The 15883-nt window shown below is 30.6% G+C and overlaps 1 protein-coding gene across 2 annotated transcripts in view; it reads right to left on the minus strand.

Annotated features, from left to right (window-relative positions):
- The window catches only part of LOC111640766, a 67839-nt gene extending 51956 nt beyond the window's left edge, over positions 1-15883 (minus strand). Inside the window, exon 1 of one of the 2 annotated variants that reach the window (XM_023386819.1) lies at positions 2465-2652. In XM_023386819.1, the coding sequence (XP_023242587.1) occupies positions 2465-2556 (92 nt within the window). In that variant the 5' untranslated portion in view covers positions 2557-2652. Of the gene's footprint in view, positions 1-2464; positions 2653-15534 lie in introns of those variants that run through there. The other variant, XM_023386820.1, reaches the window with a different exon arrangement.

The following is a 15883-nucleotide window of genomic DNA, read 5'->3' on the forward strand; positions in this document are numbered from 1 at the left end:
AAGTGGCTTCCAGCTACAGAGCAACTTCACTACTTGAAGGTCGACAATTCCCTAAGGCCATCGACCAATAGCTAGAACATTTAAATATGACGTAATGTTATTATTCTATTCGATTTAAAAAACGAAGAAGGGGGAGGGAAATTCGAAAGTATAAGTGTATATTTATTAATACACAAAGTTTAGAGTCGTTGGGTAGAAGCAAAGCACGGTCGTGTGGCAGGCACTTCATATAATAATCGCTAATTATCTGAACAATGATTAAATCTCGTCACAATAGGTTCTAGTAATATTTCACAAGTTCTTTTGTCTGATATTCTCCTTTTCAACGAACAAAGTGAATGCGTATATATGTATATACGTATTTTATCTTCCGAAAAACTCCATTTGTCATGAATCAAATGGGAGACGGACGTAATTATTTTGTTGTGAAGGACGACTGGTTGATTTCTTACATTTACCGAGTAAATCCACGTTGAAATATAGTTTTTATGCTGTTCTAAATAGACTATTTCAATATAATTATAGTAATGGATTTTCTTAAGAAGTAGATAATTTTAAAAGTTATCCATTTTTCGAGAAAGGTATCAATTACTGAAGAAAATTATCTATTACTATAGTTATTATTTTAAAAAAATTATTTATTATCAAAGTAATAGATAACTTTTAAAGTTAAATATCTTATTGTTGAATAAATAGAGTAATGGATTACTTAAGTATGGCACTCCTATAATCATTATGCAAAAGATAATCCAGATTACATTCCCTCGTGTTTTTTTTCCTTCCTACTAAGAAATAAAATAAAAATAATTTCAAGCTTCATTCAAATTTACGTTGTATAAAGAAAAAAAAGAAAATGTAATGAAGCATCTGTAGAATTTTTAAATTAAAATATGCACAAATCGGTACGTTATTTAGCATAAACCAATTTATGCTGTAGAAGTAACTGGATCGAAATGATTGATTACACGAATTTAACCCCCATCCGAACAATTTTCATATTATGTTAATTATAATTTAGATAAATGTCGAGTAATTATTTTAATCATTAAATTGTTAATTAATAAAAATCTCGTTTGCTTATTTGTCGTTAACCTTTCATCGTATCGACTGATCTTTTCCACCCCCCATTATGTATGCCTATTAAAAGTAAACTTTATTATTGTTGCTGTTATTGTTATTATTAAAAAATATACGATTTTTTTCTAATTTTTAATTCTTTCAGGATGTTTTTTAAATGCTCCTTTTTTTTGTTTCTGTTCATAAATTTAACGTAGAAAAAATTCTCTGCTTGAATCTGAAGCGAAACAGACTTCGATGACCCCTTCAGGTTACAAGTCTAGTGAATCTAAAACGTGGGAAAGAATTTTTTTTGTGTACATTTTTTTTTCTTCGTCTCGTCCTCTTCGATTCTCAAGGACGTTTTACTTATTCATTAAGGTTCATTTAAATAAAATGAGGATAAAGCAAATTAGAAAGAAGATGCAAATTTCGACACGCGCAATCATTCATTAATCCAAAATTTACGGGTTAAGAAAAGGAGAGAGAGAAGAATATCATCAATACAAGAGTTGTAGCCCGACTTCGGGAGCCGAAAAAAAAAGGGAAAGAGGTGAGGTCCTATCGTCAAGTGCCATCTAACGGCGATAAATGAAATTGCTGAGAAATTTGATTATAAGTTGTTGCTTCATCCCTTTCCATATTTCTTCTTTAAAGCTGTAAATCACACGGCGTTGACAGCTATCTTTATGATTGTATAAATAGAGAGGAATTTAAGGGATGCTTCAAAATCGTTATCGAACCCATTCACGTTAAGTCACGTGCGAGACTAGAAGTAGTCAAGATTGATACATAGATTGCCGTAACTGTCACGGTTTATAGCGACTCACCCCTTAAGGGGGTCGATGGACCCCATTGGGCGTACCATAAATCACCGGGGAGTCGAGATGCGATTGGTAGGAACCCCTAAACACGAATACATTATAGATAATAATGTTAACTTCTTATCCGACTTCAACAACAATTCATCAAGTACGAAAAAACTTGCCCTCATCTGATAAGAAACTGAGCTTCGCTTAACAATGAACTAAAAATCTTATTCAAAAAAATGAAGTGGAATTTATTTTAAGCGTTTCCCTCTTCCAAATAATATTGGGCACGTCGGTTTGATTATCTGTAAATTACTTTCCCTACACGTGAGGCCTTCTTCCACATCCAATTTATTCATTTCATTCGAGTAGTCGGTTGTGTGTTATCATTTAAACTCACGTGTAATACTTAGTTCTTCCATTTTTCTATAGATTAACACTAAAATACTCCCATCACAATATATATTTTTTTTATTGTTATCTTTACTTGAATCACTCCGTCGGGTTCCGCCCAACCTGGAAGGAACTATTAACTAATTTAGAGGGCTAATGTTGGTTAGTGTAATAACCCTTTCCACATGTAAAAAACACAGACTTACCAACGGAAAGACATCATTTCCTGTTTAATGCTCCTGTGAGGTCGAATGTAACTAAAACACCTGGATGAATCTTTAACTGTTGGTGCAGGCATCTTGGATTTATAGAAACCATACAAGCCACGGGGTCGAAGGAAAGACCTTTACCCCATCTACTGACATAGTAGAGGAGCTAGAACGGCAACTGGTCTGGGCTCATCCTCAATGCTGATTGGTCAATGTATCACCATGGAAACAAGAGGACTCATAATATCAAGATTTTTGTTTATTTAGAATTGTGGTTACCTTAAAAAACAAGGTCTCTCCCTGTTTTACTGACTTTTAATACTGATTTACGGTTAAATAAAACAAAATAATAATTCGACTTAATTCCAAAGCAAAGAGAGAAGTAGAAATTCCTGCCGTGTCACCTCTAACTTGAGGATTGTTTTGAGGTTTATGTTTCAAGTCGAGCGTAAAATAATTCATCTAACACAGAAGTTATTTTCGTTTTTTTTTTATCTTGGAAGATGTCATAAGGATCCTCTTTCTTTCCCTTTTTTTTAGTAGAGACGAAGACAGTGCATTGGGGTCCTATGGGTTAACGGGGCCTCATACCTGTTAGACCAGCAAAGCGAAGCTCACGTGCAAGCAGAAAGTTAATTGGATTAGTAAAGAAATTTGTTGACGTTTAAAAGCATCCATATATCATAAAATATTCTAAAGAAACTTAAATTTATACGATGATGCCGATAAGGATAATAATTTCTAGGAATTTTTCAAAGGTTCCTACACTTGACCTTCAAAGGGTGATTTTTAAGCTCGGAGTCAGCCTATTCATCATCAGTGCATCTTGGGTATATCTCGGGTTGGACACACGAACTCCTTAAGCCTAATGCTAGGGCTAGTTTTCTTGCTAAGCCTAACACAGTTGGCGTAATTACACGTCTGATACCTGGGAAGGGTCGTTGTACGCCAGACCACGTGACACCCTGCCCCACTGCGTGCTTGTTCGGCAAGGGCTCTTTTTCTGTTACTTTTCATTTCGTTTACCGTTTGCCCTAGGCTCTGCCTGGCAACACTGCAGATACCACCGCTCCTCTTTTGCCTTCGTTTTAGATGCATCCCCATCATCATTTAAGGCTTCATTCGTACACCTAATAAATTACAAATTTATTTATTTATTTTTTAAGGCATTCGATCTTAAACCTCGCAGATATTTTTCAAAGTAAAAAAAAAATATTTAAATGCAAATAATAATTATTAAAAAAGAAAAAAGAAAAATGAACCCCAAACTTCGATTTTAGATTCAGACGATATGAATTTTATGGCATCTTCTTTTTATTACATTTGCATCGATTGAATTTGATTAAGGCGTATTCCTATTAATAATTTATTATATAAATCTCCCTTCATCTACATATAGATTGTTAATTACAGTGTGACAACAACAACTTGATATTGTTTCTTTATGTAGACCTATAATATAATCTAAGGATATTAATTTAGATTTTTGATAGACTTTTTATCATCTTGTTTGCAATGTGAATATTTGCGTATTGGTTTACTTAAAGTAAAATCATCCAGTAGTCACTTTTTTGGGATAATATTACTGCTTTGCTAGTTAGAATTAAATAATGCTGTATAATTTAAACGAATTGTAAGCATTTATCGTGTTTTTTTTAAATATAAAATGAGAATTTTCGATTTATTTTACTCGTGTATTATCAATTATCAATTCTTCTTTTTTTATATAATAAACTTCATTTAAATTTATTAAAATATTAAAACTGTTTACATCAAAAAGAATTCGTTTAATTTAAATAAAGAATTCGATTAAAGATGAACGAATTATTGCAATTTTAATAAATAAGATCCTGAATTTATTGTATAATAGCTAAAGTCATCTGAAGAGTGGTTAAAGATCTACTTTAATGTCTAATTTAAGAGCTTACTAAATGATATGAAGGATCCTGATCTGGTTTAGAGTAAGACTATTTAGGAGAGATAGTGAACCACCAAGAGATATTTAGTTTAAAAAAAAAACCTGTTTCCAAGTGTATTTTGTTCATTCGTGATATTATAATACGCAGAACTTGAGCGATTTATGCTAAGGATAATTAATTGAATACTACTTAGAAAAAGAATGGAATCAGATTATAACATTCGGTGTAAATGGAGAGAATCATTTCTAAATATAACATAGTAAACTTTTATCTAGAAATATATTTATGATACACTACCAAATGAGAAGATCTCTTAAATCTAAAAATAGCTTTTAAATTTGTTTTTATGCCTACTAATCTTATTTTATGCAATTTTATCATTTGAGGCGTATATAAAAGCATTTATGATCTCGATCATAAAACCCGAACGATGAAAGTATATGTTTTTACAGTAGAAAACTTATCACAAGGGGAGAAAAATCGTTATAGAAAGACAGAGAATTAAACTAAAGCGATAAATTCTTATCTAAATCAATTTAAAAAATTTTCTGAATGAAAATAGAATATCCTATTTATAACATTAATCACATTAAAATCCTATTATCTATTCTGATACATTCTGACTACCATCCTGATATATGAAAGCCCACACATTGTTCTCCTTTATTAGAAATGAAATCCCAATTTAAATTCTTGAATTAAGTGTACTGATATTATACGTTGCACCCTTTTCTTCATAAAAAGATAAACAAGCATCTAATACACCCACCTTTATAGCAAACACTCAAAAGACAAAGCAGGATATAATTTAAGTTGTTTACTTCATAGGAAAAAAAAACCTAGGAACAGTAAATTACAGGTAGACTTAAAGCATAAAATGAAGAATTTTAATAGGCAGTAGTATATAATAGATATCTTGAAGGATAATGTTTATAAGAAAAATAAAATCTTATGTAATTGATAAATAATGGAATGGCAAAATTATGATGTTTTCAGATCAAATTTGTAATGGGGCATAAATCTTCTTCTTCCTTTTTTTTTTATAATAGAAATAATTGTTCGTTTCGATATTTATGCATCGATGTTTCGATTTTTTGTTGATTATTTAATTACATTTAACTACATTCTTGACTGTTTCTCCATAACTTAAGATACTGAAATTCAAGCCTATCATTTAGGCAAAATTTTAAATTATAAAGGAAATAAATTTAATATATTATTTTAAAATATAAATATACGAAATTTTGAATAAGTTAGGGCTATATAAAATAATTTCCTTCGATAAATCCTCGTTTTTTTTAAAAAAAAAGTAATGATTTAATTTCTAAATAGCCATTTTCCACACGAGCCAAAAGCAGAGGATCAAGAAACAAAGTTATCAATTGCGATTAAATCGATCAAAGCCTCTACATTAATGATAGGTTATTTAGAAGCAATTGAAATCAATCAAAACTTCTATAAATTTAATTAGAGGTTATTTTGAGTAACGAGAAAATCAATTAAAACAATACCAATTTGAAAACTTAAGGAAATCGGTTACTAGAAATAAGATAAAATAGTTAAAAAGTATCTACATTTTTTCCTCTACTAAACAAATTCGATTTTATGTAAAATATTGTATCAATAGGTGTAGAACCGAATAAACTTCCAAAGAAATCGAGAGAAAGGTTGACAGGAGCAATTGATCCAGAAACAAAACCATTCCCAAGTGATGGCTTCGTTTTGATTTTCTGGAGTGCAAACACGAACAATGGGACCAAAACTAAAATTACTTGTCAAACGCCTTTGGCATACTTTACAAGCAAGATTTTTTTTAGTCTCAATTAAAACAGTCTATAATCTGGATAGCGACTGGGCGTACGTTAGTAGACGACAAGAAAGGGTGCAGAGAGGGTATCAGGGCCTTACAGGTTTCTAAGCCATCCGCAGGTGGCTCAAGACAGCTGAACCTTTTGACGTCCCTTGATGGATGAGAACGATCATACCAATAATGATAGTTATAATCGACTCGGGTTACTGTGAATTTAAACTGTTTCCATACATGAGCTGAAAGTGGCATTTCAAATTACCAAGGAAATTAACTGTTTCATTTCCTTTTACACTTGCAATATCTAACTATTGTTTTCGTCTCGACAGTATCAGCTTATAAAATAAATATATTTATTCATATCTAATATCTTTTACTGTGTAATAAAATTTTTCAAATAATTCTAGTTTTAAAAACCTTATAAACATTCATTTAAGATCATGTTATAGAATACAAGGAATATTATAAATAGGATATAAAAACTGTACTATATAATTTAACTGTGACTTTAAGTATATTACAGTATTTTAAAATAATATATATTGATGATTTTAATTTAAAACTAAAGTAAAAAAACGTAGTTTCTCAGAGGAAATATTCATAAAAGATAGCTTTAAAATATATCTTTATATGGTTTATCCTCGTAAAATCTTTAATGAATTCTGTTCGAAACTCTTCCCCCGTCTTTTTAAGTGTTTAGCCTGCTTCAGAAACTTCGAAATTATTTTCAATTTTTTGAACTAAGTTTTAGGAGTAGTTCATTAATATCTGCACTGAGTTCAAAGTGATAGGAATTTTAATTCACAGTTTTAATCCATATTACATTATTTCCAAATTTCTCAAATTTAAAAAAAAAAAGCGTTTTAAAAATTTAAANAGCATTTAGAGTAATAAAAGGACAAAAATGAAGTAAAACGATTAGATGTGTGTGACTATCTCGAATTAAGAAACTTTTATTTAGAGAATGGTAAAAAGTTTATACGACAATTCTACTTGTTCTGGAGGCTACAAAAGCCATTTACAAAGTGTAATAATAGCTTTAGAGGCAAACATTAAAGAAAGCCGAAAGGACAAAATTGAAAAGCTGATACGGGAAGAAATGCGGTGACTTCTTAAGAAAGAAACCGTTCAGGACGACTTTTTAAACCGTTATTAGAAAGAACAAATTCAATTACACTAAATAAACATTGCAGAATGCAAAATCTGATAAAATACGACTGAAAATCCTAATTAATTAGTATTTTTGAAAGTTTAATCTGAAGTTATGTAGGAAGAGAGTTGCCAATCCTCTAAAGGCCCACTCATTCTTAAAATGGGAATACAACGAAGGGAACATTTCTAATCTGCTTAAATATGGCGTGAATGAACTAAACAGCCCATATTTACAGATAAACTTACTCAATTAATTTATTTAATGTCGCTATTTAATCACGAAAACTGTGATTTTGGCAAATTACTAATATTTATATCGTCGACGATAACTAATCACCGCTTCAATTACTTGAATATCAATTTAAAACATAATAAAATTTACTGAAATGATGTTAGGAAATTAAATTTTTTTTTACTTATTAAATCTCTAATAAACACGAATAAAATATTTTAATAGATTATTTTATTGATGGATATACATATTTAAATTCTAATTAATTTTAAGGTAATTTTACAACATTAAATTATAAATTCATAAATATTTAAACAGTAAAGAATAAAATAAGATGGAAAGCATATAATTATTTTTCCTGTACGTAGTCTCATTGACAAATACCTGCACGTCCGAAAGAGCAACATACTTGCATAAGCTTAAAAAAGAAAAGGAAAAAAAAAATCAGTAAAGCTTATCACATGAGCTGGTTTTTGGTATAGGCAAGCGACTACGAAAACAAGTTACCGAAATTGTCACTAATCTGTCGTAAAAGATATTCCCGGTACATATCTGGATCTAATTTGTTAACCCTCCTAGCTATATTATCCGATTTATTATCCACCGAAACCAATTATATCACGGTACCAAACTTGTAACGTATCCTACGAGACGTAACGTTGCATGCAAATCGGATAAACCAAACACAACCTGGTCATAAAAAATAAATAAATAAATAAACTCGAGTGTGTCGAAACCGCGATTCTAGTTTCATTATCTCACCAGATAGGGAATTTGCTTCTGGTAACATGATCTGGGTTTCATCAAAAAATTGCAAGGGGAGGAAAAAAAAAAACAATGACCCAAAGTTCATTTCCTTCCGAGTCACGGCCAGTGCGAAAATGATGATCCAGACTTAATAACTACTCGTACAACGTTATCGGATGTTCTTTAAGTCTTAGCAAACTTCCCATTCGCCCCCTCCACCCGCTATTTTTACACTGAGATCGTCAAAGGGCGTCGGACCGTCGATTCGTGATCCGGGAAGTCACGGTTTTCTATTCCTCCCTATCCTCATAACCAACCTATCTCGCTTTAAATTGTCATCATCTCCCCAAGTCGGTTGGGCCGAGCTTGATGAGTTGACAAGAATAGGCGGAATTGTCCATTAACGATTTCCGAAATCCACTCTTTAATGGGCATTTAAGTAAAATTACTATATTAAACTCCTATGCCAGTTTATGGATATTGCCTAATTGGATTTCTTCCTTCGAAAATTAAACGATGAAACTCCAAATGTAGGTTGGCATTATCTCTCTTGTCTAATAATTTATGAATTGTGTCGGGTTTAAAGATCGTGATTAATGTATAAAAATGCATCTATTAATTTACAGAATAATTTAATATTTAGTAATTATTGGATATTTAACAAGGAATAATTATTATTTACCGAAATTTTCGATTATCTGAGCCATTTGTCTGCCATTTTTACATATAACATTTGTTTAACGCGCGTTTTAAGGAGTTTATCCTTTAGCATCTATTACATTCAAAGAAGTAATTAATCGCTAGAATGTAATTCTAAATTATATTTAATCGAAAAATAATTACAATTTTAATTAAAATATACAAGTAAATAATTTTAAAAAAATTAAAAAAAAGTATTTTTTTTAACTACTGACGAAATTAAGAAGATATTTTATTTGTCACCCGTGAGACACGAACTACTATTGGACACGCCTCTAGTGTTTTGATTGGAGGATTTTGATAACACACCTTCGCTTGGAGCAATCTGGCTAAAGAACGTGACTAATTTTATTCCTGAAATTTACTTTCACGACATAAATACAGATTTCTCGTTGATTACACGATTTTTGACTATCCGTTCCGGGTTTACATATTATTAAATCGTGAAGAAGAACAACAATTCATTTTTCGGATTTATTATTATTTTTTTTTTTTTGTGTGTATAATTAATTATATTACGAACTACCGTTGGTTAAACGAAGAAAATAATATTGGAGTGAATTCTGAAAGCCTAGTATAAGCGCAGTTTAAGGATATTGGCTGTCATTAGGCGTTGTCAACATACTGTCACTTGTTAAATCTACTTTCGGACGGTGACCCCGTGACCTTGACTCCGATGCTGTCTGTAAGGCGGGAGTCAGATACGCATCGTTGTGATAAGCAATGACACCTGGTGATGCGGTATCATTCCCTGCATTTCAATTTTTTTCTCCCCTAATTTCCAAGAATGCTTGATAAACTCTCACGGAAGCTCTTCTTTGCGAATGTTAATTGACGTAAAAGAATTTAAATTACCTTAATAATAACCGATAATTTATTATTTTTATTATTAAAAATAAAAACTATGTGGGTTGACTCCCAAACCTTTCGTTTTCTTTACTGTATCTGGGTGAAGATATTATAAGACGATAGAAATGCTTAGCGAATCGCAAGTTTCCTGTTCGGTGTTTTTTCTTCGGCCAAATCGTGTCCAAAACGATGTAATGGCAAAATAACACCATTTTTCTCCGCCCATTTCCGCTCTGTGAGGTTCCGTTACTGTGCCATGCAACATTATCCACTTTACGAGATTTGGCTGCTGACTTATTGTAATTATTTCTACCGTCCATATGATAAATCTGTGAAAAATTAATCCACAAAAACTACAAATTTTCTCCTATTCGTGAATTAATTTCTCACATTTCTTCCTGAAATATATCCAGAATTAACTCCAGGCTTAATTGTAAAATTCTTTTCTTTTTTTTTCTTTATCTTAATCAAAACAGAAAGTGTTGTTGATGAAGACATCAGAAAAACAAGAGTATGAATGATAAACTTAACATAAGATGGATGATAAACTAGTCTACTTACAATAACATATAATTTTTAAACAGAGAAGAAAAGACTAACCTGAAGATGGATAGGGGTGAATAGAAACTTCTGTATGAAGAAAAGTATACATTAGTAAAATAGAAGGAAAAGTGAAGAAAGAATAAGATGAAAAGTACGTTAAGCAGATGTCATATAGAAAAAAAAATATAGAGTGCCAGCTGTAGAACTGTGTGCAGTCATTGTTGAATCTTTTTAGATGATAGATGAGATGATGAGATTTGAAGAAAATAGTTTACACCTTACATAAATTTCCGTCATATACACTATGATGAAAATCAAATTTGTCTAAAATGTAATGGTGAGAATAAGAAAATTGATGTTCATTTTACATTTTATGTATAGGTCTAATTGTGTCATTGGATGATGATTTATGATTGATGAACCCGGTTCTTTATAATGGCATAATATAATTGAAGCAAGAGCAACTGAAATAATATGGTGCACACAATATCTGGCTAAAGATCATAGAGGAAACATTGCAATAACTCCCGAAGTTTTTTCTTATCATCAACATAATAGAAGAAATATAAGTCATTAGTAACTAAGTCATGATCAATTGTATTTGCGCTTTTGTGGCGTATTTAAAAAACAAAAAAATTATTTTAAAAAAAATCAATTTAGCACGGACCCAGAAAGGTTTCATGATTTAAATTTTACCGCACGCAACAAAATATTTTCTCATAAATTTAATTATCGTCCATTTATAACAACATTGTGTTCGTTACTAAAAAATCCTAGGATATCATTCTTCTACTTTTTAATGGAATTCTTATGCAGATTATGAATTGTTAATTATACCATGTATCTCTTAATGCTATTTTTTTTCTATATAAAAATGTCAAGATCATAAGGTTATATATAAATATTTAAAAATGCGTGTAACCCAGACCGTAATAAGAATACCGAAGATAAAGTGGTTTATTCTAGTTTTCCTTGAAGATGCTGACACATTTATGACTAATATACCAGTTAATATGGAAAATATTCTTTGTCTTTTATAATTTTCATAATTGATTTTAAAATCGAATCTACATTGACATAATAGCTGCTGTGGTTCCACTCTGGTAATGAAGCATGATAATACGTTTCTTCAGTAGAAAAGAAGCAAGCTCATACCCAAAGTCATTCAGGGATTTTAAAAATTAAACTTATATACCACAGAAATATTAAGATTAAATACATTTTATAAACTGTAAAAAAATGTATTTTTGCATAACTTAGTGGTTAATATAAAGTATTGTATAGTAAATTATACAGTAATATTATTATTTATACTATAATATAATATATCTACTATACATACTAATACTATAGTACACGTGTATATTAGTTACTCTACTATAATATATATTATAGTAGATTATTATATAGATGCAACATAGATTATTATTATTATTATTATAATAAAAGATATATTAAAAAATGTTATTTAAATATTAAATATTTTTTCTGGAGAAAAATTGTTGATGATAAATAAACTAATCAAGTTATGTTTGTTGTTGCGTGTTACGTTAACTGAGGTCTATTACAATTACATGATCATTAACTTCAGGATAACTTTGTCGGTCTATTGTAATACTTTTGTCTAGATCTAATCGCAAAGTTGTTTGTCTTTGTCTAAAGAAACGTTTTTGTTGAAAAAATAGATATATTTTCTAAATGTTAAAAAAATATATTTAATAATTTAAATAGGGCAGAAGGTTAGGTTATACAATTCAGGATTATAGCCAAGACCTACTTAAGATTTAAGATGAGATGTAATTTTATCACTCAATTGTTTTCCTTTTGACCCTTAACAGTAAATGGCATAATTAGGTGGTTGAAATAATAATAAGCAATTTTAGAAGGCATTTATAATACAAAACGAAAAACAGAAATGTTTAAATAATAATAATAATAATATCAAAGCAAAAAAAAAAAAGAAAAAAGTTATTTTTCTTAGAAAGTTAAGGCAAAAAAACATCTGTTCCCGGAGTTCCCTCATCAAAAATAGGGAAACTATTATATCCCCACACAAGGGTCGAACATTTCCTGTTTGTGTGATTCATATTTTATTACCATTTTCTGAACTTTTATTAACTGCGTATTGACCTAGTTTTTCATTTTTCTGATGCAACTAATGATGTCAGGGATTTCGAAAACAACCGGAAACTTTTAGTTTTCGATATTTTCCTGAAGGTATGGTAAACACTTAAATTGCAAGATGATTATATCGAAATTCTTAATTAATTACATAAAGAAAAAAAAAATTCGTTATTAAAGATTTATCTTTTATTTCTTCTTTTTAATAGCTCTGTCGAACATCTGTTGAATAATAAATTAAGTATTGTGACTTTTTTGCTCTATTTGGACTGATAGTTTTTGTTAATCGAGATTCTCTTAGAGATTTTTTCCAGTAGTCCGGATAGTTTAGTTATATCTTTCCATCAGTCCTATGTTATTAGGAGGTGTCAGGAAGATCACTTATCCTGATTACATTCTTCCAAAAGAATTCCCTTCTAAGAGAATCATCATTAAGAAAAAAAAAAAGAGAGAGTTTATAAATGAACAAATACTATTATATAATTAGGTTTTTCATGCCGAAACTTAAAGTAAGATGTAGAATTCAAATTTTATTCAAATGAACACTCCAGTTTTTGCAATCAAATTTATTCTAATTTGTCGCCGTATCGACGATGTCACTCGAAAGATAAATAAGATTTATATTAAAATTGATCATCTTTAATTTCGTGAGAAAGTGTATCGTATTCAATTTTATCGACGATTATCCTCTGATATTAAAATTAATGATGTAGAACAGATTTAGTTATGTTGTAATGCTAAAACCGTTCAGGCGATTAAAAGTTTAAATAGCGATGGCGTTGATAAACAAGAATTTCGATCTACCCATCCCCCTGTTGGTAGGGGGCAATGGATTAGACCGGAAATGCCGTCCGGTCCCTCACGTGAGAACACCTGTCATCTTAAAACGTGTGTGGTCACAATAGAATGACAACGACCTTGACAATCTCATACGAATAAATATATAGAAAAATCTAGTTTCATATCTTTTCAAATATATCGTTTATAACATGTTCATATATAACATGATATACCTGACTTAAAGACTAGTAGGCAAACTCACTACCAGTATAAATCTTGGATATTTATTGGTGTTTAGAATGAATTTTAAAGACATTAGTTTAAGAGGAAACTCCAAGAAAATATATATACATATTTATTTTTGCAGCTGACTGGTATCTAAGTTATTTCACCGTGACAAATCCTTATAATAAAATTAGAGTTTTGTTATTTATATACACATATATATTTTACATATTAACAGTAACAATTAGCGAATATATATAAAATGTTTATTTTATAAAATACAATAAATATTAAGTTGTAAACAATTCAAAATTTACGAATAAATAAATCGCGGCATAACTTTTTTAAATTATAAAATGGAGAGCCCACATGTAGAAGATTTTAATTTAAATCCGAAGAGATGACAAAGATTAAATTCGTAAGGAAAGAAGAAGAAAAAGAAAAAGAAATAATAATAATAGAAATCTTCACGTCATTACTTCGATGCAAAAATGTAAAAGCAAAGAATTTATCAAAATAAAAAGAGAATTATCGAAGGAGGCCTTGCGTCGTGACTGAACCTGCAGAAGGAGTGGTGCCTAAGCAAGAAAAAGAAGGAATGAACTCACCATTCCCATAACATTGTCATGTACGGAGATACCTTCTCACCCGAGGGGAATGGCAGTAAAGAGAAACGCCTATTTTGACTAGTCACCTTAATGGCAATCTGATACGAGATAAAAAAAAAGTATCAAAAGAGATTGCTAGTAATTACAAACAGAGCTATATTCACGATAAATTCTTAGTGTCAATAATAAATTTACCGGAATCCCTTTTTAATTAAGAAAATAAATAGCTTGGTTTAAATCTTTCATTTTGTATAAAGAATACTACTACTACTACTACTTCTCTAATTGCTAAAAACTGGTATTTACATACCAAAAACAAGATGGGAAAAAAAAAACTTGTTATTTTTTAATAATCGCTTGAAAAGTCTTTTATAGAAAGCCAGAGGTATTTTTTGAAAAGTTGCGTAAGGGATCAATCCGGTACTAACGAGTGCGGTCTTTATGTTAATTATCCTATGATGAATGAAGATTGATTTTTGTAAATTGTCGGGCTTTTTTTTTATGCCAAATGAAACATTTTAATTTGAAATTATTGTTACGTGAATAAATTTGTAACGTGTTTAAGAACAATAATTGTAAGGAACTTCAGTTTCCTGCTTTTAAATTATCATTCTTATAATAATTGAAAAATGTTAATATCTAAATATGACAACTGAATAGTTTTAAAACGATCTGATTTATATTTAAGGGAATAAATAAAACGAAAAGTTTATAAAGACAAAAATAAATCCATAATTATTGTTTTCCATTTTTTGAAGCTGGCAACATTTACGTTATAACGACATCTGGCGACTACAGTGAATAATTTGAGTTTCAATAGGATCTATCGTGTTACCTTCGAAGGCCATTACATAGCTTAAAACAATACTATTTTTACGTTAAAAATAAGCGTACCTATTATTTAATGTAATAGGATCTGTTAATCAATTCTAATTAAACCTATTCTAGTCACAACCACGATAATATAACAATAAAGTAACAGACACGACACTACTAGAATGTCAAAATCCGATCTGTCGGAAAAAGCTAGTAAAATAGCCGGACGAAAGCATAATAGATAGAAAAACGAATTTATAGAAATTTAAAACCTGCCCGAGGCTCTTCACCGCTTCAACAATGGTTTAGAGTCTTTCACGCTCAACCGCAACTTCATTTGTCAACACGTAAAATGTCACGGAGAGGCCTCGGTTAGGACCGAAATTATATTTTAATATTACGGAAAATATCGTATTATTTCTGATTAAATATACCAGTTTGTAATAAAGTTGGATGGTACGGGTTGTTGTGTAGCAGCCGGTTATGCCTGCCAGTTTGCCACCTGCGAGGTAAACCGACCGCCACTCGGGTCAAAACTTAAAAAGTATAGAAGATAAAAAGAACTTTACCTCTTCTTTCCCAACACTTTCGTCAGAGCGTTCAACATTCTGTTCGAATTGTAGACGCAGATACAGCCGAAAGCGGTGAAAGTTCCAAGGAACCTTTTTTTTAAACAAAGAATCTAAGCCTTAACCGCTTTAAGAAACTGCAGCCAGCATTTTAAATGTCGAGTCCTGTCAGGTGAGCAGCTCGTTTGGTTTGCCCTGGAACAACTAGAGTCTGGTTTTAGCCTGGATCGAGGCTTGTAATCAAAGTCCACAAAACAGTATAAAATATAACGAAATATACTAACGGCTACTACCTTCCGTCCACCTGAAAATACATCCACCTTCGCAAGTAGAACCGTGTGTGGGAACA

Source organism: Centruroides sculpturatus, unplaced genomic scaffold (genome assembly GCF_000671375.1).
Source record: "Centruroides sculpturatus isolate CEXI.00-Female unplaced genomic scaffold, Cexi_2.0 scaffold1511, whole genome shotgun sequence".
In the NCBI taxonomy this organism is placed as follows: domain Eukaryota; kingdom Metazoa; phylum Arthropoda; class Arachnida; order Scorpiones; family Buthidae; genus Centruroides; species Centruroides sculpturatus.